A 23,836-nucleotide genomic window follows, 5' to 3' on the forward strand; every position below is an offset into this window, starting at 1 on the left:
CCTGAAAGGAGAGATTGTAATCTTCCTTCCCATTTTATTAAGAACTGGCTCTTGTGGAAGTAGGCATCATTGGCGAACCACGGTAAATCTTTGTGTTGTGGTTTTGCTTTTAATTATCCATTGTTAATAGTTGTTTAGCGAGTTGGGCATGTTAGTATAGGTTGTAGTTGATATTTAGAATTTATCCGAGTTGAATTGTGTTCATACAAGTTATCCGTGGTAGTGGGGAACCGATTGATATTGGTGTAATCCCCAACAAGTGGTATCGAGCCTTGGTTAGAATAGCCTAGGGTGTTATCCGAATCTTGGTCGGGAAGGTGTTTGACGAAATTCTCGAGAGAAGATTTGAGGTTAAATAACTTGTAGAGATGGACCATTCCGTGAACACTGTATGATGAGTCCGGAATAGGAAGAACTACACCATCCGGAAAGCCAAGATGGAAGACTTGCTATACTTGCAAGGACTTGGCACTTCCCATTGAGAATGAGGGAGTAAAACCGAGAAAAAAAGATCCATGAGGTTTGAATGGAAAAAGCTTGACGAAAAGCTATTGGGTACATTCGACAATGGATAGACGATGTTGTCTTTCACCATGTGGCCCGAGACTACAGACCTTGGTCTATGGAAGAAACTCGAAGACCTTTATGAGAGGAAGTCTCCGGAAACAAAGTGCTAGTCGTTAAGAAGTTTGCGCATTAACGGTACCAAGAAGGTTCTTCAATGTCTAAGCATCTTAATGAAGTACGAATATCATCAATCGGATGCATTTGATGAAGATCAATTTGGGAGACGAAGTTGAGGCTTTGTTTCTATTAGGCTCTCTACCTGAAAGTTGGGAGACATTAGCGGTTTCTCTACATGGAGCAGCCAAGGATGGAATTGTTACCATGGAGATGGCTACCACGCCTTTGTTGAATGAGGAGACTAGAAGGAGTGCAAGAAGCAGCTCTTCTAACTTCGCAGGTCCTTTTCACGAGAAACGGGGAGAGGTCGGCGAGAAAACCATCTCGTTCTAGAGGTGATGACAAAAGTAAATCTAGGGGTGAAGCTAGAACTCCTAAGGCATAGGCAATGTTACTATTGTGCCCAAAGGCCACTTCAGATATGAGTCGCGAACAATCAAGAGGGATGAGAAGAATAAACCGTATACATGAAGACATGGTGCAGAGGAACGGAAACACAAAGGCAGAGATACTACCGCACTAGTCGGCGACCTAGTGGGAATTGTGGTCGATTGTGGTGTGTGGCCGCCTTAGTACCTCATGTCGATATATCTGATGGGTGATAGATACAGGAGCATCCTATCACGTCACAATCGCGATGGGGGATTCTTCACTACCTACACCGTGGTGAATATGGTGAAGTGAGGATGGGTAAATGCCGTGTCTCAAGATTATAGGCATTGGAGATGTTCATGTACAAACCAATGTCGGCTACACCTTTACTCAAGGATGTAAGACATGTCCCCGACATAATGTTAAGCCTAATTTCGGGGGAAATTAGATGATGATGGCTTTGTAAACTCGTTTGGTAACGGGTATGGAAACTGACCCGAGAGGTTCCATTGTAGCCATAGGAAAGAAAACTTGCTCTCTTTACAAAACACGAGGCTAGTTTGTGTAAAGCGTGGTTAAATCGCGTAAGAAAGAAGCTTCATCTGAACTGTGGCACAAGAGACTGTGTCACATGGGCATAAAAGGGATGGAAGTTCTTGCTAAGCAAAAGGCCGTGCCAGACATTAAAGGTACACATTTAAATACATGTACTCATTGTTTGGTAGGAAAGCAACACAGGGTGTCTTTCCAAAGATTCCCGTCTCACAGAAAGGACACTGTCCTTGAGCTAGTGCACACAGACTTATGTGGTCCTATGAGAGTGAAGTCCCACCAGGGAGCTTCATACTTCTTGACATTCATTGATGATGCGTCAAGAAAGATATGGGCCTATAGTCTGAAGACCAAGGATGAAGTACTTGGCGTGTTTGAGAAATTCCACAGCATGGTGGAAAGAGAGACTGGGAAGTTGTTGAAGTGTATTCGCCGATAATGGGGTGAGTACATTGGGCCATTTGAAGAGTATTGCCGAGTCATGGGATTAAATGAGCGCACCGTTCAAGACACCGAACAAATGGAATGGAATAGCAGAGAGAATGAACCGTACCATTGTAGAGAGGATAAGATGCATGTTATCTCACTCTAAGCTACCTAGAAGCTACTGGGTAGAAGCAATGCGTACAGCCGTGCATGTGATCAACCTGTCACCAAAGAAAGCCTCAATAGTGATTATCCGCAGAGAGTATGGTCGCGCAGATGTTGATTATGGATACTTGAGGGTATTTGGGTGCAGGGAATTTGTGCATATTCCGAAGGATGAGAGATCCAAGCTTGATGACAAAGCCAAGCAGTGCATTTTTCTGGGTTATGGAGATGAAAAGTTTGGTTACAAACTCTATGATCCGATTAACAAGAAGGTAATCCGAAGTCGAGATGTTGTGTTCTTAGAAGACCAAACCATAGCAGACTTTGAGGAGGGTGAGAAGCTACAGGCTTTCACCAATGATCTTGTTGATTCAGAACCAGAAGTTCCTACTGTGGAACGTGCAGAAGGCATTGAGAATGCAGAGAACCATGAGTTTGAAGCTCATGATGAGAATCCTATTGCTCATAATGGGATAGAACCTATTGGAATAGAAGATGCAGATGAGATGCATGAACCACCACCGAGCAAGCGAATCCTCCGGGCACCGGCAGATGATGGCAAGGAGGTCCGACAGAGAGAGACTAGCTTCAACCAGGTATCCACCACATACGTTTCGTCTTCTTGTCGGATGGTGGAGAACCTATGTACTATCAAGAGGCAATTGAAGGTACGCATAAAGAAAAATGGTTGAAGGCCATGCATGACGAGATGGATTCTTTGCATAAGAATCACACTTTATGAAGTTAGTTGAGAAACCCAAGGGAGAAAAGTTCTCAAGAATAAGTGGATATACAAAGTCAAGCATGAGGAGAACAATCCTCACCCAAGGCACAAAGCTTCGCCTTTTGTGAAGGGATTCGGTCAAAGGAAAGGAATTGACTTTGATGAGATTTTCTCTCCTCGTAGTGAAGATGACTTCTATCCGGGTGGTATTGGGTATGGCCGCAAGTATGAACCTAGAGGTTGAGCAAGGCGATGTTAAAGACAATGCTTTTCTTCATGGAGACCTTGAAGAAGATGTCTACATGGACCAGCCACCCGGGGTTTGAGGTCAAAGGCAAGGAGCACCTAGTATGCAAGCTAATAAAGAGCTTGTATGGGTTGGAAAAGACAAATGGTACATAAAGTTTGACTCCTTTATGGTGAAGCAAGGATACAAGAAGTCCGCCTAAAAGATCATTGTGCGTTTGTTCGAAGATTTCCGGATGGAGATTTCATTGGTTATTCTTTGTATGTGGATGATATGTTGATAGTTGGCCCAAACATCAACAAGATATCCAAGTCAAGAAAGACTTGAGTAAGTCCTTTGAGATGAAGGATTTGGGTCAAGCAAAGCAGATACTTGGGATCGGATCACCGTGATGAAAGAGTGGAAAGTTGTGGCTTTCTCAAGAAAGCTACATTGAGTATGTTGAAGAGATTCAACATGGATCAAGCGAAGCCCGGTCGGTTGTCCGCTTGGTGGCGGTTCCGCATGACCAAAGAGATGTGTCCTAAGGGTGAGCATGAGCAGAGTCGATGGAAAAGATTCCTTATGCATCCGCAGAAATGGGCAGCTTGATGTATGCCATGGTGTGTACTAGACCGGATATTGCTTTTCGCCCGTTGGGGTGGTAAGCAGATTTCAAAATCCGGGTAAAGAACATTGGGAAGGTGTTAAGTGGATATTGAGATATCTCAAAGGCACTTCCAAATCATGTTTGTGCTTTGGTGGAAGTAAGCCCTTTACTTGAAGGCTACAAAAATTATGGCGGTGATGTTGACTCGATGAAGTCCACCTCCGGTTATCCGGGTTACTTTTGCGGGGGAGCATTTCTTGGCAATCAAAGTTGCAAAAGTGTGTTGCCCTTCCACTTCTTCATTGCAGAATCGTGTTGCAAAGAGTTGCTATGGATGAAGAGGTTCTTCGACGAACTAGGGCTAAAGCCAGTTTGTAGTTCTATGTGATATCGTGAGGCGCCATCCACTTGAGCAAGAATCCTAGTTTTTATTCTAGATCCAAGCACATACACGCGCGTTATCATCGGATTAGAGAAGTACTCGAAGACAAGCATTTGTGTATCGAGAAGATCCATACCGACAAAGAACGGGTCGGATATGATGACCAAAGTCTTACCGAAAGGTAAGTTTGATGTTTGTTGTCTTATTGCCGGAATGGCAACCATTTGGCGATTGCATGGAGGTAGCCCTCCTCACCGCTCTTGTTGAGTTATCCCTCACATGAGGAGAGAAACCGGAAAAACGGAAAACAATTGGCATCGCCATGTTAGTCGAACTTCGCAAAGCGCTCGATTTGCGGCTTCAGCCTTCGAGTTCCAAGAAACATAAAACTGTTAGGCGACCAATTCTGCTTCAGTCTTCCAGTAACTACTTCATAGTGAGCGAAGCGCCGCCTTCTAGATTTTACTTTGCTACAAGATTCCGTCCAAACCAAAAATCAAGGTTTTGGAAAACCTAACCTAACAGAAAACCAAACAAGTCGCATAAGGATTGGGATCCGACTAAAACAAAGAGAGATAACCTTTTGAACCAAAGAGATAAAGTTCTAGTAAAACTCAAAGGAGAGATTGTAATCTTCCTTCCCATTTTATTAAGAAAGCTCTTGTGGAAGTAGGCATCATTGGCAAACCAAAATCTTTGTGTTGTGGTTTTGCTTTTCTTTGCTTTACATTATTATCTGTTGTTAATAGTTGTTTAAGTTGGGCATGTTAGTATAGGTTGTAGTTGATATTTAGAATTTATCCGAGTTGAATTGTGTTCATACAAGTTATCACAAAACCAAATAAACCCGATTGGTATTGGTGTAATCCCCAACAAAACATATAATTACATCTTACGAATTACAAAAACATAAACTAGAACTAGAATGCTAGCAGCGACATTATTACCTTGATCTGGTAGCGCAGAAGTTCAATCATGAGTAGGATGGTAGGTCGCAGCAGTTAATTCCTGAAAAAATAGAGTAATAAGCTAAGGTCACCATTAAGCAAAAGCACAAAACAAGGTATATTATTTATAAATTAAGTGCAGTAGTACAAAAACCAACTTGATCAAAGTAACTGTATCAAGGTCATATCCAATCAACCATTTTTGAAAGACTTGTCCTAAGGACTCAATCAATTGTCAAATAAAATTTCACAGAATAACACTACAAACATAAAGTGGGGGAAAAAAAAGGAGAGATCGTCAATTAGAAATTCAATTGGCAAAACAAAACAAATCTAACTTATGACAAGAAAGCTGATTAATGAAGCATGAAAAGAAACATATATAATACAAAAAAAGATAGATGACAAGCACATAAGCTGGCACAAAAAAACTGCAAAGTAGGACATAGGCATCAGGTCAAACCCTTCACATACTCCCTCAAGAGGTTTAGAAATGTTTGCAGACTTGTCTTCATGGTGAGGACTGAAATTAGGTTCTCTCGGAGCAAAAGGTATAAATGTAATCAAGGTGTGGACAAGGTCTTTTGTTATGTTGAGGTGGAATGCTCAAATCACTAAAATGGAGGAGGAGTCAGGGCTTAGGCTTGGAGGGGGAAGGGTGAGATGTGGTGCCAGAGGTCGGTTAGTGAGCTAGCTGGCAGGAGCTCACTAAGTAGACAACCTCTAACACAAGATTCTCATCTTGTCAGAATTTGTTTACTAAAACCACCAAAAGGTATGTCGCTTCGCCAAGAGGAATCATTTTGGTGCAATTGCATTCTGGCGGCATTTAAACAAATTAATGAACTCACATGTTTAACGTGTGAATTTCATTTTATAAGTGTTCTCATTTTTGTAGATAAGACTATAAGAGATAACACGACAATCAAGAATAACTACTACAGATTTACATGACAAGAACACACAATGATATATAGGCAGGTTATGCACACAACACTTTTGTCACTAAAACAATGGAAGGCAAACAAAACCTCTACTTAAATAGATCACTGTGATATACTGCCTTAACCAAACTGTTACACTCATTTCCTTAAGAGATACTAATTACAACTCTCTATAGGGAGTGAGGGACTAGCAGATGGTGGTTTCCACTGTTATTCTTCTATATATAATATATGGTACAATGGTTGTGAATATACCTAAAAGTTCAAAAAATACTGACCTTCTGATTCTTTATTATGACCAGAAATGTGTGTGTGTGTGTGAGGGTGCCTGCCACCCCTCTCTATCTCTTTAACACACACACACAGCCACAACACCCATCCTCTCTCTCACACATAAACACACAGGCAGTCCAAATCGATCAAGGCTTCCCTGCGGTAATGTAAGTTGTTGCATGTCGTTGTTAAAGACTTCCCTAAGGTGGTGCTAGGGCACAAACCTAATGCCCCTTACAGCATAAACGGACACAACAACCTCTCCCCAACTCGAACCGAACATATACCTCTCCATGAACATCTTGCTAGAGATAGATGCTAGGATTTATTAGGCGAAAGCATCGAAAAAACTTGATCTTTGGGGCCATCAGATTGCATATGTTCAATGATTCCATCAATACTCCAGTTGGAAATAACTTGAACAGGAGATGTCACTTGTAAAAGAACTTCAATAGCTGAGCGGTTGCTTCTTTGAGCTGCAACTTGAATAGGCTTCAGGCCATCCTGTGACGATGAAAGACATTTAAGTAACGTAGACTAGAAATACCAATTTCATGATCCAGAATATCAAATAAATTAAAATCTATAGATTGGAAGAGATGAGTCCAAGGCACCACCATCCTCCCTCCTTTATCCGGGCTTGGACAGCCCTGTAAAAGCAATAAGAACAATATTTACCTTTATCCGAAAGTGCCGCCAAAAAAGCCAAGTGACTAGAAACTGTGACCTGCATGTTACAAGCACCCCACATTAAGGCTATTACGCTACTGCTCAAATGCTACACAAGCTTCTAAAAAGTCTAGAAGGTAGGGAAAATAACAAAAACTCAATAGGCAGAACCTCCTCATCTCCATCAGCTCTATTGACTCCACCTTTAGTTCGAGAATCCCAATGTGAAAAACAGTCCAAGGCTCCACCATCCTCCCTCCTCCTTTATCCGGGCTTGGGATCGGCAGTGCAAACCAATTATATTGATTTGCACAGGCGGAGTTAAAAATGGGTTAGTACTTTCTTCAACCTGCTAAGCAAACAAGCATACATATACTGCAATCAAATTTAATAAATAGATATAGTACGAACATATTAAAGTCAATACTCATCCATACCAAAAAAAGACCATAAGTTTGTCAAGTCACTATGACATCCATATTAAACAAAAAACAAACGACATTCAAAACATAAAGTAACCAAACCATACTGAAAAATTCCAAGTTTAGAAAGTTTGCATATCCCAAACAACTTATTAAGAAAACTGCATCCTTGACTCGATCCAAATTAAAGGACCTCCTGCAATAAAGCCATCCAAAAATCTAACTCCATCTTGGGGCCCATCGTAAACAAGAGCATCACCAACCAAGACTTCCTCTATGTAGACCTTTTTTTCACCTGCGAGAACTTTTCTGCCATTGCAATCTCCAGCTGTCTCTGTCATGACATACCCCTTAGCAACCACTACACCATCCCTATCTAATAAAGATACATTTGGTGAAGAACCAAGCGTCCCAGAAGGAGGATTCAAATTTGCAAACATATTCATCAAGTTTTGTTGAGTCGAGTGACGAATAGAACTGGAACCGACTTCAGTTTCTGGTGTTGTTGGGCGTACGGTGGTTGAGCAGTCGATGTTCCATTGCTTCATATATCATCTATTTGAAATGTACGATTTTCTGGGGAATGGGAAAGCAATGCAAGCTTCTGGGTTGATCTTGTTAAGACTAGTGGTACGATGGGTTTTATTGTGCCATGGTAGAGGTGGTAGAGGCCCTATCGAGTCTTAGGCCTGTAACATTTGTCACTGGTTTTGTAGTCAACAGTATACAAAACATGAACACTAGAGGAAAATAGTTTCATGTAGTCTCCAAATGTTAGCGGATTTTTTAGCTTTTAGAATATCAACACAATTGTAGTTGTTTGCTATATTAGCTTTCACATATATGCTAAGTAGAAGGCTACTACTTCTTATAACACCATGAGATTCTGTAGGCAGCCATTTGCTACGGACCAGAACTTAAAATATTTTGATCGGAGATCCATTGATCTCCTCTCTATGTAGATTAGTAGATACATTAATTGCATGTTTTAAATTAATTTATACATTATTTGATTTCCATTTTCTCCGCACTACTAAAAAAATGATTTGTAATGATGGCTAAAATAAAATATTTAAAAATTGATTAAAATATAAAAGCAGTATCCATTGTCGCATCAGATAATCATGATTTGCAGATTGTTGCATTTAAGATCAATGTTGAGAATAACCAAACAAACAACCAAAGGGAATCAGTATGTCTTCCTTCCTGGTCCTAACCAGCACCAATAGAGAGAGGAGTAAGAGCAACGCCAAGGCTTGTCCGTAATGGATGCATTGTGGGTGTTTAGAACACACATGCAGTGTAGCATGCATGCATGTTTATGTAAACATTGGATGAGAGTTATCCATATTATGGAAGAGAGCGGGATTGTAAACTATGAATTCTTGTTTATCTACGGAAGTGGGAGTGTATGTTACTATGTAAGATTGTAAGCAACAAATAAAACTTACTGCAGGTTTTTTTATAAAACAAAATGAAGTTATGAGTTCAGATTGTCTTGCTCTTAATTTTGAGATTTCCATTTTGATTGTTGCAAAAAATAACACTACAATGTTAAACTTTCAAAGTTTTTAAAATGAAAAACATGCTATGATCACGAGTGTATCAAAACATCAAACATTTTGCACCAAAAAAAAAACATCAAACATTTTGACGATATATTCTAAACATTCACAAAAAACCCACCAAAGAGAGCTCCCCTCCATGTTCCTTATCCTCGAAGCAACCTTTAAGAAACAAAGTATCAGTTTCATGTGAAATAAGAATACTAACAAAATGGAAATAGTGGGACTCATGTAAGTATTCAACCTTGGTCTAAAATTGTTATAGAAATAACATTTAACAATTTCATCATTTATCTTTTGGCTATAGAAGCGTCTCTTATTTCACTGTGACAAATATTTTTTCAGTGTTGAGTAAACAACTAACAAATAGTATAGTGAGTGCACTTGACATATTACACCCTGGGGTTGCACATGTGCAAACTCATTTAAATGAGTTGCTTATTTCCTTCATTCTTCACTTTCTTCTTCTCAGTCCAACGCCCTCACTTTTGCTTCCCCCTAAAAACTCCATATCTTCTCGTTTCAATCCATTCAACCAATCATTTCCTCAAATCGATCTGTCATTGTTTTGACACTTTGGGTTTCTCGCATTTGTCCCAAGGTTCGTGCACATTTCATTTCTCACATTTAATATACTATTATAGCTCATGGTATTGTTGGCATATAACAAGTTGTATAAATTTATTTTGGAAAAATATAAGTTTGTTTATCTGTTGATCATCTGTAAAGATTGAAACTTTAGAGATTTGACTTCATCATCAAATTCCACTCTGTCTAAGATTCTTAATTACTCTTAGCTTGCAGAGCATGAGACTCCTCCAGTGGTGAATGCATTTGGGTGGGCTACTTCTTACGACTGATTGACCTTGCCTCTTTTTGTGTGTGAGATGGTATATGGATGATGTAGATAGATGATGGTCGTTGAACAAAATAGAAGCGTATCAAAACCTAATTATCCCTCAATAAGTAAAGGATGAGTAGGGTATCGTTCCACTTTTAAGTGTATGTTTATATGAAGGACAAGACTGGAAAGGGGGTTTGAGGGATTAAAAACTATGATTATAGATATTATAGATTCTAATGCTAAACTAAACTAAACTAAATTATTGAGAATTTATAAGAAAGAGAATTCAAGATATTAGAATCCACCAATACTTTTGATTCAATGACCTTTTGCTTCATTGTTGTTTTCACAAGTAGACTACAATTAGGCAATCGAGCGAGTGTCGATGCCCTCTTGGACAAAACATCGTTAACAAATAACTCTACTTAAGGTTATTCCTATGTTCATGTTACTAGTATCTTATTTCTTTTTATGTGAGCTTGGACAGCTATTCAATGAATCACCATCTAAGACAAACACAAGGAATACTTTCCTTACTCTAAAACACTACACAATTAGAAGAAAAGTAGAGAATAATAGTATAATATTCAATTACAATAAATAAAACCCTATTATAGCATTTTATTCAATTGCAATAAATAAAAGTATGTTACTAACAAATATTCAATTGCAATAAATACAACCCTAAACTAGCATGATATTCGATTGTAATAAATAAAAACCTTAATCTATACTTCCATCCCCTGGTCTGGGCAATGGAACTAATAACTAAAAATATAAAGAACTAACCTGATTGAAGAACACCATGAACTAGAAGAATCATTAAACCTTAAGCACCGGCTTCATCTTCTCCCTTGAAGGAGAAGATTAGCCTTCCATAAAGAAGGAAGAACACGAAGAACGAGAAGAAGAAGAGTCGAAGAACATAAGACTAGAAAGACTAATTTATTAAGACTCAACTAGTTAAAACCGATCTTTTATTATTAATCTCTCTCTGCCTCAAGTTCTGGAGACAAGAGTATAAGTGAATTGGCCAATTACATGAGGCACTTAGGTCCTCTATTTATAGAGGTTACAATGAGCTCTAGAGGCATTCCAAACTATCATTTATTTCCTAATACAAATAGACTTCTTTCAGAGTTCAACTTCGTCTCCAAAACTGAGAAGGAATTGGCTACAGTGTTAATTCATGTGTCTGGACGCACTATTCATGCGTCTCAGAAGCAAGGAATGTGTCTGGATGCTCGATCCATGCGTCCTAGACGCGTTAGCCGATTTTGTCTCTTCTGCTCTATCATTCTATCCTCTTTTGCGGGCTTTGGTCCAAGCAACGAATCCTTTGGCCTTGGGCTTCCAAATAGGCTTTAAAATAGGTCCAAGTTGCATCTTTAATAGCTCCAATTCCTTGGCCTTCTCCATGATTGTCCACGGGCTTCCCATGTGATCCTTAATGCTCCGAATTACTCCGTTTTACCCCTTTTTCTCTAATATTCCACAACACTCACTTTTTTTCCTGTAGAATCATAAAACATAACTTACAAACACTATTAGTCCACTAAGATGGCTAAACAAGAGGCATAATCGAGGGTTAAATTTCACTTTTTGAGCACTTATCACTGATCTCTAGAGGAGAGCATCAGTGTCAGCCCAGAGTTTCTGGTGGCCCGAAACCAACTCTTAAAATGTGGCCCTATATGTTTAAATTCACATGTCAAAAACAAAAATCAATGCATTTTTTGTCTGGCATTATTATTTGTTATCTCTTTTTTTTAGTCGAATTTCTTTTTGTTTTATTGTTTTATGTAACAAATAAGATTTTATGCATCGTTTGACTTCGTAATATATGAAATAGGAAGTGGATTTAATAATATAATTAGCCATATATAAGCTTCAATTAAGCCTATAACTATATTGTTCTTATTAATAAGTGTATATTGCAAGGTGGGCGTTAAACTATTTCAATAGACTCTAGTGGTGGATTGGTGGCCCCTTAGTTTGCCAAAATAATGGGGGCCCAAAGCACTTGCTTGTGTGGCTTTGCCTTAGGGCCGACACTGGAGAGCATATCAATATTGAAATGGTTGATTTTGGGATACGTCTAATAAGAGATAGAGATGTTACTAATTCCTTGGCTTATCTTTATCTACAAATATGCTTTCTTCATTAGTTAGGCACCCTTAAGTGCTTTAGATAGAGTTGAATGAGAATCAAATAATGTCTTCAAATAACCTTGACATTTAGATATACAATTATTCAAATATAACTTTTTGGATAACTATCTACTAGTTTGATTTCTGTTGAATATGGATGATTTGCCTTCCATATGCAACTACAGTAGGAAAAAACGTTACTTTGACGAAAGTGATAACACTAAATGGAATTGCTAAACACTTACAGTAGCAAGACTAGGTGCTAAAGAGTGTTTCCAACCACTACCAAAATCAACTTATGGGGCAGCAAGTATGCAACTAACTAATCAATCCACTCAAATGTATTAGCCCTAGCTATTGGTCATAAGACAAAGACCTTTATGTCGAACATTTTGTAATCGAGTTGGAGACCAACTCATATGGTATTATGTGCACTTTTAAGTCAATTGCTTGAACATGCAAGAGAGGTAGCTCACCTGACCAAAATGTCATAGCACGCCAGTTAGCCCATTGTGAAATGCAGATGCTGTTGAAGCGTCCATGCGTTTCACTTCATCAAACAAAGTTTCAGTTTGAATCCATACATTTTTCCTACTCCCCATAAGAAGTTTATAAGCAACATCATGCACCTGATTGATTATCAGAATGTTTTCCTAGCTAGTATCAGTATGTACAATTCTGTCTTTCACATCTCACAAGCACACACAAGAAGTCCAAGCTTTTGAAAGATCAATCACTACACCAAATTGATAAAAACAGCAGCCACAACGGGTATAAACGGCGGTCACTAACCTTTGTAAAATAATAGGGGCCATTAGCCATCGTAGTGTGAATGTGAAAAATTGAGAGTCTCAGGGCTCATTCCCGCTCTACTATTTAGCGAAAATTTAGATTTAAGAGGGCCCCAACCCAAAATTTTGGTTTATACCCGCTTATTCCGAAATACTAGCATGATTGAGAAAGGAAACCCCTATCGAAAATTTTCAAAATAGAGAGAGGGAGAAAACTAGATCATTATTTAATGAAATTCATATTCAAAGATTAAATCTTTGAGTTGTTTTTAGTAAAGATTGGTATTTACTTTTAATAATGTGTGCTGAAAATGTCTTGAACACGAGATCAATCTAGACTCACAATTTTCGGTTTCGACTCGATTATTCATAGCTGCTCATTTGGTTGACTTCTTCTCCTACTCATCTCATTTGGTTGTTTTCTTTCTCCTTCTCGTTTAGGTAATATCTTATTCCCCTACAATTTCGTTTCGGATAAATTATTCACTATTTTTTTTTTCTCTTAACTTTGATTTTGGTTATGGCTTTGGTGGATTTATTTTCGGCTCAATCATCAATTGTTCATTTTCAGGAAGTGGTGTATGCCATTGCTAGTTCAATAAAAAAAAATTGAGTTTTTCTTAAAAATTGAAAATTTCAATCTTCAATTCATTAAAAAAATTGGGGTTATTCAGTTCTTAGGTGTACATTATATTTATTATGTGATTTAACTTATTAGTATGTATGTTTTCGTTCTGTTGTTAATTATTAGTTATTAATCAGTAAGTTAAGAGAAGTTCTTTCATTTTTACCTTAAGCCTATGGCTATATAACCTGGTGGTTCCATGTATGGAGCATCATCGTGAACGTACTTATGCAAAATAAGTAACTGGTCGTTGTGTTTCTAGCAATGGATAGCATGTTGTCGCTTTATCTTTTACTTAAGCCTGCGTTAGGCCAAACTCTTTTGAAAGTGGCTATGTGATAAAACGTAAAAACTAGCTTTTACTCCTACGAATACTATAAAGACAATGCAGAAGTAAAAACTAATCTTTGTTCTTGTTTTTATTATTAAAGTTCTACTCTCGTTTATCATGCAATATTAGGAGTAGAGAATTCGTTCCACTCTTAGTCGTTTAGACGTGAAGTTTCCTTAATTTCTAATTCTAACAAAATCAATGAAAGTAATGGATTTAAATTATACTAATATGATGAAAATACTAATTAAGATGTTCTAACTTAACTATGATGATTTAATACTAAGATGTGAATATGGAGAAGAAGATTAGGGGGATTTGATTCCACCTAGATAAATTCCTAATATGCTCGTGTAGATTATTGCTTTTACCCTAACCAATAAAGATTAAGTGTGATATCTAATTAATTCGTGGCAATCTCTACCAACTAATAATTAGCATGAAAGGAAAATTAACCCATTCTCATGGTGAATAACTAACTTCTAGATTGAAAACCTTGAATAAGTAATAAATCTAAACTAACAAATCAAGTCTTCATCAAAACTTCATCAAACCCCTCTAATGGAGGTTTAGCTCAGATTTATCAAACTATCATTAATATAATAATAAAGAGAATAAGACATAATGAAAAGAACACTTGTATTGGAATTTGAATTGAATTGAATTAATAGTGGTTGGTTAATAACACATAAAATAGGCTTAAAACTAGGAGAAAATTGATTAATAACTAAGCCTAAATTATAATCTAAGTACTAACCAGGAGAGTTTTGAGTTATGCCTTAGTCCTCTTTATATAGGAGAGGGCTAGGTCTATAATTTCATGCATGGGCTTTGGAGCAATGTTTTGGGCCATTAAATCGAGCCCAAAACCTAATTATTTCGGTCCAGAAAGGGTTTTTCTGCTGGAAATTACTTTAACAGGTTTTTCATCCACTTTTCGACATCTGATTGGATCGAGGTCTAGACCATTAGAAAGATCTTTCCGAGCCGGTCGTTTTGACATATAGTAGCCCCAATTCTGAGGTCCGAGTCCAAAGATACGGCCTGCGGAAGTTCTATTGACTTTTCTGCTCAAATTCTGCCCGCGTTAACTTTGACTTTTCAGCTTTGACTGGGCTTTAACAAGGCTTTTTCTCCTTAAAACTTGGGTTTTAACCATAGAACTTCTTAGCAACCAACCTTTTCTGCTTTCTCTTGCAAAAGTGTCATGTTTCTTCACATATTCGACTCAAATGCCTGAAATACACAAAAGCACATAAACAGTACTAACTCACATTTATTATCAACAAAATTGGTCTAAATGTAATATTGTTAAGGGGTTAAAACTACAATTTTGGGCTCTTATAACTATGTGGTCGTAGAATAAACTTATTTATACATGATAGGATATTGTATACATGGAAAAGCCATTAAGTAGTATATTATTTGTAGTCAACAGTATAAAAAGCATAATCACTAGAGGAAAAGAGTTTCATGTAGTATCCAAATGTTAGCAGACTTTTTAGCTTTTAGAATATCAACACAATCGTAGTTGTTTGCTTTATTAGCTTTAACATATATGCTAAGACTTCTAAAGGGAATAAGTACTGTGAACTGATAACCACCAAAAACTGTAATATTAAACCCCGAGAGACATAGCATTTTGGTTGATTATGTGTTTAATAATCATATAATAATTATATTTTCATAGTTTTGCAGGTTTCCGCATTTAAAATGAATATAATAATAAAATATGCATCGAAGTACGGGAATACTGGAATATTTGAAGTTTCCCACTCAACCCCAATGAAGCCCAACAAAGCCTGACTAGAGCCGAAGTTTCCAAAAGAACAAAACCATTGCAGAACGGGTCCACATATAAAGAAGCAGCAAACTTCCGAAGCTCACATCTGATAAATCTGGGTGCCGACGTTGGCTAGTGAACTGCTAGAGCGACCAGGGCGACAAACTCTACGCAAAGACAGAAAGTTGTAAAAACTCCAAAATCGGCGCCGCCACTAGACATACTAAGTGGACCCACTCTGCGGGGCCAAAAAGCATGACGAGTCAGCATATGTAGGTGGCAAGTGATGGTCACAATTTGGTGCCACCTTGCAATGGGAGAAGACACGTACCAATTCAAAGCAGGTGGTTTGAATTGAAATTAACTAAAGGATCTAAACCTTAAGGTAAAAGGTAAAATAGAAAAGACAATACAAATAGGTAAAGACAAAACTTTGATTTTCAAAGTTTTGAACGTTTCAATTAGCAAACAAACAAAAGCCAATTAATCCTTCACGAGACATCAGCCTATATATATGTAAGGGGGGTCTTCAAATATTCTCCTTCAGCATTCTATGCTTTAGCTATACATTAGTTTTACTTTAACGTCTGTAGTTTCATTCCAGCACTTAAACTCTGTCATTTTCATTCCAACAGCTTAAATACTGTAAGTCATTTTACCCTTAATAACAGTCATTTCTTTTCTAGTTTAATTCCTATCCTGCATTTATTTACTTAATGTATACATCAAGTTTTATTATTCCTTCAATAACCATGTGCTAATCCCCTCGGGGAGGGTTATGCCTTCGTGTGAGAATCTGGATTGACTCTTTAATATTCTAGAATCACCGCTTTTAGGAATTAGGCATAGATTAGACATCCGTCCCAAAATGACCGAGATTGTACAAATTTGAGTGCCGATCCTCTAAAATAGTCCTCGTCTTGCGACCAAAATGTCTCGCAAGACGAATTTATGGTGTCGATGTGACTCTCCAATTTGTCCAGCTGATGTGGAATTGAGCCAGGAGCTGAAATGATATTCCAGAGATGAAATATTAGTTCAACTCCTTATGCTAGTACAATGCGGCTCAGAGATGTGGGCATGCGCTAGGGATCAATACTCAACGTCGTATCCAAACACGAGACGAATTAGAGATGTAGTGATGTGGTAATATAAACTGTTGAAAAAATGATTCTTGCATGAGTATGACTAACTCTCTCCCTGTTTCTCTATCTTTGTTTACCTACATATAAATCACCGTAGTAATTTACATTATTTGCATTACCGTTAATTTAATTAAAACCAACTAAAAAACCTAAAATCTTACTCACCAAAAGTTGTAATTCCAGTTGTGAACCTTTCCAAGCCCTAAGGTTTGGACGATCCCTTACTCGACCTATCCTACCAAACCCACGTGAGTAAGGTAACTTGACTAAAACGTACGACTATACGGACTTTGGTCTTCAAATAACCTTGACATTTAGATATACAATTATTCAAATATAACTTTTTGGATAACTATCTATTGGTTTGATTTCTGTTGAATATGGATGATTTGCCTTCCATTACTTCATATATCATCTATTTGAAATGTACGATTTTCTGGGGAATGGGAAAGCAATGCAGTCTTCTGGGTTGATCTTGTTAAGACTAGTGGTATGAGGGGTTTTATTGTGCCATGGTAGAGGTGGTAGAGGCCCTTTCAAGTCTTAGGCCTGTAACATTTGTCACTGGTTTTGTAGTCAACAGTATAAAAGACATGATCACTAGAGAAAAAAAGTTTCATGTAGTCTCCAAATGTTAGCAGATTTTTTAGCTTTTAGAATATCAACACAATTGTAGTTGTTTGCTTTATTAGCTTTCACATATATGCTAAGTAGAAGGCTACTACTTCTTATAACACCATGAGATTTTGTAGGCAGCCATTCGCTACGGACCAGAACTTAAAAATATTTTGATCGGAGATCCATTGATCTCCTCTCTATGTAGATTAGTAAATACATTAATTGCAAATTTTATTTTAATTTATACATTATTTGATTTCCATTTTTTCCGCACTACTAAAAAAATGATTTGTAATTACGGCTCAAATAAAATATTTAAAAAATAAGTAAAATATAAAAGCCGTCATGAAACAGGTTTAATGACATTTTTTCATTAAAGAAACAATCGCCGTCATTACAGAGCCCGTTATAAAAGTTTACAAAAACCGTCATTAAACTTATGACGCTTTTCGTAAAAACGTTATGTACTTCAAAGATGTTATGTCAAAAATAGGGCTAAAACCGCCGTAATAGGCAATAAAATATTGATCGTTACATAATAACCGGCCATTAAATGTAGTACAACCGCTCATAATTTTCAGCAAAAACTGCCAAAAACCCTCGCTCAATTTGTGACGGTTTTGGCAAAGCTGTCATAACAATATACATTTTATGGAAAAAATATATTTAATAAGAATTATTTAATATCCTAAAAATTAAATAAATCATTTAATATGTATACAATCAAACTCCACTGAAAACAATTCACCGTGATCACTAATGTAACAAACTAGCCGATCGTGATTCATTCACAATACATAATCCTTTACATTCCACCATCTCAAAACATTACATACATTTAACCAAAAATATGTCTCAACAAGAACGGTTTGCATGGGTTGAGTTTCATTCATCGAGCCTTGTCCAAACTTAATCTGCAAAAATCAAAGTTGCAATTCGAAGAAAATAACGAAAGGAAAAAACGTTATTTCAATTTAAAGTGATAACACTAAATGGAATTGCTAAACACTTATAGTAGCAAGACTAGGTGCTAAAGAGTGTTTCCAACCACTACCAGAATCAACTTATGGGGCAACAAGTATGCAACTAACTAATCAATCCACTCAAATGTATAAACCCTAGCTATTGGTCATAAGACAAAGACCTTTATGTCGGACACTTTGTAACCGAGTTGGAGACCAACTCATACGGTATTATGTGCACTTTTAAGTCAATTGCTTGAACATGCAAGAGAGGTAGCTTACCTAACCAAAATGTCATAGCACGTCAGTTAGCCCATTGTGAAATGCAGATGCTGGTGAAGCGTCCATGCGTTTCACTTCATCAAACAAAGTTTCAGTTTGAATCCATACATTTTCCCTACTCCCCATAAGAAATCTATGAGCAACATCATGCACCTGATTGATTATCAGAATGTTTTCCTAGCTAGTATTAGTATGTATAATTCTGTCTTTCACATCTCACAAGCACACACAAAAAGTCCAAGCCTTTGAAAGATCAATCACTACACCAAATTGATAAAAAAACAACAGCCACAACCGGTATAAACGACGGTCGCTAACGCTCAGAAAATAATAGGGGCCATTAGCCTTCGTGAGTCCGAATGTGAAAATTGAGCTTCTCGGGGCTCATTCCCCGCTTCTACTATTTATTTATTGGCAAAAGTGTTTATTAGTAAAAAAAAAAACGCTTTTTGAAAAAAAATGAATGCATTTGTTTTCTATTTTATAAAAAAATGTTTTTCATCCAAAAGTCGGTTTTTATGATAATTAGGTAAAACTTTTTTTTTTAAGACAAAAAACTGTTTTTTCATCTCTTTCTCTCGCCTCGTCAAGCTAAAGGCAAAATGTCGGCCCGGTTATTTTCTCCAAATAAAACTCGCTTTTTTCGATCTCTCACTTCGAATAGCATCTCTCTTCTCGATCTCTCACTCGAACAAAGATCTCTCACTTTATTTCTAAAGGTAAGAAGATCCTAAAACGCGCATTTTTTTTTGTTTGAATTCATTATACATGATTTGCATCTATGGATCTATATTAGATTGATTCTATTGTGTGTTTCAGATTCATCTAAGAAAGTATACACCGCCTCATCCTTCCTCGGACTTGCGCCGACTAAGCAAGGATTTGAGAAGGCATTTACTTTTGCTTGAAAGTGTTCGATTTCATTTTGATTGTCCCTTTCAAAGATGAATACACAGTTTTAATGGTTGTTACTAGTTTTGAAGTAACTGCTAATAAGTAGGAACAATTGGTAGTTGCACCTGATGTTGTGATGTTAAGTGGTGTCGTTGCTGCAACTGCCATATTTTTTTTGGAGTTAAGGTTGAACAATCTGCTCAGAGTTGCTAGAGCCTCAGACAAAAGGCTTCTTGTAAAGAAAGGAGCATCCATGAAATAATAAAAGGTTAAGTGGGCTTGCTCGCTGCACTAGCTTAACGGCGTATCGGCCACTTAGAGTACACTACTTACAGCACACTACTGATTAAGGATTCTGGATTGCAACACATTACTTAGAGTTTCGACTCAACCCAAAATTTTAAGAGGCCCCAACCCAAAATTTTGGTTTATACCCGCTTATTCCGAAATATTAGCAGGATTGAGAAAGGAACCTATCGAAAATTTTCAAAATAGAGAGAGGGAGAAAACTAGTAGATCGTTATTTTGTGAAATTCATATTCAAAGATTAAATCTTTGAGTTGTTTTTAGTAAAGATTGGTCATTTGGTCGACTTCTTCTCCTACTCATCTCATTTGGTTGTTTTCTTTCTCCTTCTTGTTCAGGTAATATCTTATTCCCTTTCAATTTCGTTTCGGATCAATTATTCCTCTTAACTTCGATTTTGGTTATGGTTTTGGTGGATTTATTTTCGCCGACCATCAATTGTTCATTTTCGTGAAGTGGTGTATGCCATTGTTACTTCAACTAAAAACCCGAAGTTTTTCTTAAAAATAGAAAAATTCAATCTTCAATTCATTAAAAAAATTGGGGTTGCTCAGTTCTTAGGTGTAATGCGTTATATTTATTATGTGATTGAACTTTATTAGTATGTATGTTTTCATTCTCGTTGTTGATTATTAGTTATTAATCAAGAAGTTAAGAGAAGTTCTTTCATTTTTACCTTAAGCCTATGGCTATATAACCCGTGGTTTCATGTATGGAGCATCATAGTGAACTTGTGCAAAATAAGTAATTGGTTGTGTTTCTAGCAATGGATAGCACGTTGTCGCTTTATCTTTTTAAGTAAGTCTGCTAGGGCCAAAGTCTTTTGAAGGTGGCTATGTGGTAGTGGAATGAACTTATTTATACATGATAGGATATTGTATACATGGAAAAGCCATTAACTAGTATATTATTTGTAGTCAACAAAGATAAAAAGCATGATCACTAGAGGAAAAGAGTTTCATGTAGTCTCCAAATGTTAGCGGACTTTTTAGCTTTTAGAATATCAACACAATCGTAGTTGTTTGCTTTATTAGCTTTGACATATATGCTAAGACTTCTAAAGGGAACAAGTATCGCTGAACTTTCTCGATTCGTTATTGCATATGCATAACTCGTGCAGAGCGAAAAGTAAATAGCTTGATTTGATCTTATTCTGGCATGGGTTGGAAAGCAGCTCAAAAACTGATACAGAACTGGAGAATTCTTAGAGGAGACAATGTAAAAGAAAACAATAGATATTTTGGTCTATCTAACTTGATATATATATTTGTTTCTCTTCTTTTAATTTCCATCTGCTCGGGCGTTATTTTTATTATCTTGCCCTTTGTCACATTGCTATGCAGGTGATGATAATCAGGGGAAAAGATAAAGGCGAGACTGGTGTCATAAAGCGTGTCATTCGCTCTCAGAATCGTGTTCTTGTTGAAGGCAAAAATTTGGTAAGATTGAGTTTCCTCGTCTTAGGGATCTCTCTTTCCTTTTTCTTATTCTCTTTCTGATACATCTAAAATCATGCTATCCCTTGATCTTGTTTTTGTAAGTTTGTGTCGTCGCAGTATCAGGAGGATGTCCTTGTTTAACATGCTTTATTATGTAATACGATTCCGAAGTCTCGGACACAATAAATTTCTAGAAAATGGAACTTTCCTGTTACATATTTCTTGTATTGGACTACATATAACGACTTATGTGATACTCTACCTTGCAATTTGCTGGAGTAGGCACATCTAGCTTGCCATCTTTTCTTTTTGATCAATAAAACATATATTAATTCCCAAAAAAGTAGCTAATCCTTAGCAGGTTGCTAGTGGTGGCTAATAACAACCCCACAACATAACCTAACTACACGAAATGATTTACAAATCTAAAGTATCCAAATTACAAATAAAGTTTTGAAATCTAAGTTTCCTAAAAACATTGACACTTCTTGACCAATTATACAAAAGCTTCTTGATTTCCACCAAGATCTTATGAACTTCGCCATTTCTGCCTACCACCACAGATTTTATAGGAACAATACTTTTGTTTATGCAATTCTTGCATTTCATCTATAATATGGTGACAGGTGAATTGATTGGAATATATGAATTTTCAGGTGAAGAAACACATCAAGCAAGGGCAGGGTCATGAGGGTGGAATATTCACTGTGGAGGCACCACTTCATGTGTCAAATGTTCAAGTTCTTGACCCTATTACAGGGTATGTATTTGATGTTATACCTTTTACTTGAGGTTCTGAATAGAGAAGGTATATGATTATCGGAAAAAAAGAAAAGAATAGAGAGGATATATAATTTGCATTACCTCTTGTTCCCATATTCATTGGTGTCCTTATTTTTAATTGTACAGGAAGCCCTGTAAAACTGGAGTCAAATATTTGGAAGACGGTACGAAAGTAAGAGTTTCTAGAGGGGAAGGAACATCAGGATCCATTATTCCTCGTCCGGAGATTTTAAAAATAAGGACCACACCTAGACCTACTATAGGTATTTATTACGTTGCTCATCACTTTTCATGTTGTCCTCGTGTGTAATTAAAGTAAAGCTTTCATGAGTTATCAAAAAATGCTTCTTTCCTTCAATTATTTGATGCTTTTTATCTTCCGCTAGAAGAAAAAAAGAATAAGTACCTATTGAGGGTGATGTTTTTGAAAAATCTCACAGAAACTAATGAAATGTAAACCTTCCTCGGTAGAGATCTAGCATGTTGGAACTTGTTTTAATGGCCTTCTTTTTGGTTAATTTGCAGCTGGTCCCAAAGATACGCCAATGGAGCTTGTCTTGGAAAAGACTTACGATTCCAAAACTGGAAGGGGCATGCCAAACTTATAGAACTTCTGACAAGTGTATCTGTGCAGAAGTTTGACTGGATTGGGATGCTACAGGAGATTTGCCTGTGATTTAGAGATTCTGTGGTGCTAAGTGATATTTACATTTTACTTGTCATTAAACTATGATTTTTTTTTTGCTTATTTGTTGTGCTTCCATGTCTGCCAATGAAAGCTTATATTTTGATATCTATTTAATATCATAAATTTTGCTCGATTTTCCAAATCAAGTTTAGTATTCTTGATTTCTTGTTCACTAATTTTTATGTTAATATTGAACTTTTGATAAATTAGGCATAGAGACAGATATTTGGTAATGTGGGGCAAGTGTAACCCTCACCGGACTCAAATGACTCAATATTTTGGCAAAGATTTTCTGGGCTCGTATCGCTAACTAACAAAGAGAAATTTTGAATGAGCCAAGGCACTTCTATATCCATTGCGACGCTTAGATAAAAGAAAATAAAATAAACAATATATCGGAAAGAAAAACCAAACAAAAGGAAATTTATTTGAAGGGATAAAAACTTTGTGGAATCTCGTTTCTATTATTTTAAAAAGAATGAAAATATTTCATCGTTAAATCTCCATTACATCTACCCCAAATATGGATGGATTGATTCCCATGATACTGCCAGGTCAAACCAGGTGGACATAGGCTACTAACCTGTCAATTCGTCTAGTTGGGCTGCAGGCACATCAAGGATTTTCTCGGGTTAGATTTTCTCGAGTTAGAACACGGGGAAAATGGAAATCAAATAATGTATAAATTAAGTTAAAACCTGTAATTACTGTATCTACTAATCTACATAGAGAGGAGATAAATGGATCTCCGATCAAAATATTTTAAGTTCTGGTCCGTAGCGAGGAGATCAATATATATATTCCTCAGATTTAATGAGGAAAAACAAATAAATCACGCCATATATGCACAGATACAAAATACGCCAACTAATAGGATTGGTAGTTGGTAGGTACTGAGTCCTCGGATTAAGCTTTCGAAAGATGTTCCCTTAAAATCTGATATTGAGTTCAGCATAAACAAAGAATTTAGTTACCATGATTCATGATTCAAAACTTTAAATACAAATTTATGCAGGGACTTTACAACAAATTATGACGTAGACTATCCCACTTTGAGATATCTTAGGTGAGCGCCCCTCCTAAGTGCAATGGAGGTCACTAACCTAGGCCATGGACCTTCTTGATTGCCTATTGACCCTGTCCAGGTAAGTACGTTTGCGTGTATTATTTAGTTTGATTTTCTACAATCGTCTCACATGACATCTTGTATGCTTATTTGATGTGGGACTAAAAC

The 23,836-nt window shown here is 36.9% G+C and overlaps 1 protein-coding gene and 1 pseudogene across 1 annotated transcript; one reads left to right on the forward strand and one right to left on the reverse strand.

The window, feature by feature from the left end:
* The first annotated feature begins 20,799 nt into the window (after positions 1 to 20,799).
* On the forward strand, positions 20,800 to 22,733 carry LOC147508299 (uncharacterized). The gene is made up of 5 exons (XM_086599120.1): positions 20,800 to 20,910; positions 21,036 to 21,131; positions 21,788 to 21,891; positions 22,041 to 22,177; positions 22,440 to 22,733. The coding sequence occupies exons 1-5, from the start codon at positions 20,851 to 20,853 to the stop codon at positions 22,520 to 22,522; spliced, it is 480 nt and encodes a 159-aa protein (XP_086455246.1). The 5' UTR covers positions 20,800 to 20,850; the 3' UTR covers positions 22,523 to 22,733.
* An 885-nt stretch (positions 22,734 to 23,618) lies between these two features.
* LOC147508300 (U1 spliceosomal RNA) lies at positions 23,619 to 23,755 on the reverse strand (annotated as a pseudogene).
* Between the last annotated feature and the right edge of the window lie 81 nt (positions 23,756 to 23,836).

The sequence above is a fragment of the Coptis chinensis genome, chromosome 3, assembly GCF_015680905.1.
Source record: "Coptis chinensis isolate HL-2020 chromosome 3, ASM1568090v1, whole genome shotgun sequence".
Lineage (NCBI taxonomy): Eukaryota > Viridiplantae > Streptophyta > Magnoliopsida > Ranunculales > Ranunculaceae > Coptis > Coptis chinensis.

Bases quoted from the DNA above. Each gene is read 5' to 3' on its own strand.
- LOC147508299 (XM_086599120.1), top strand. From the start codon at position 20,851: ATGGGTTGGAAAGCAGCTCAAAAACTGATACAGAACTGGAGAATTCTT. The intron at 20,911-21,035 runs GTAAAAGAAAAC...ATTGCTATGCAG, and splicing joins GAATTCTTAGAGGAGACAAT to GTGATGATAATCAGGGGAAA. The intron at 22,178-22,439 runs GTATTTATTACG...GTTAATTTGCAG, and splicing joins CACACCTAGACCTACTATAG to CTGGTCCCAAAGATACGCCA.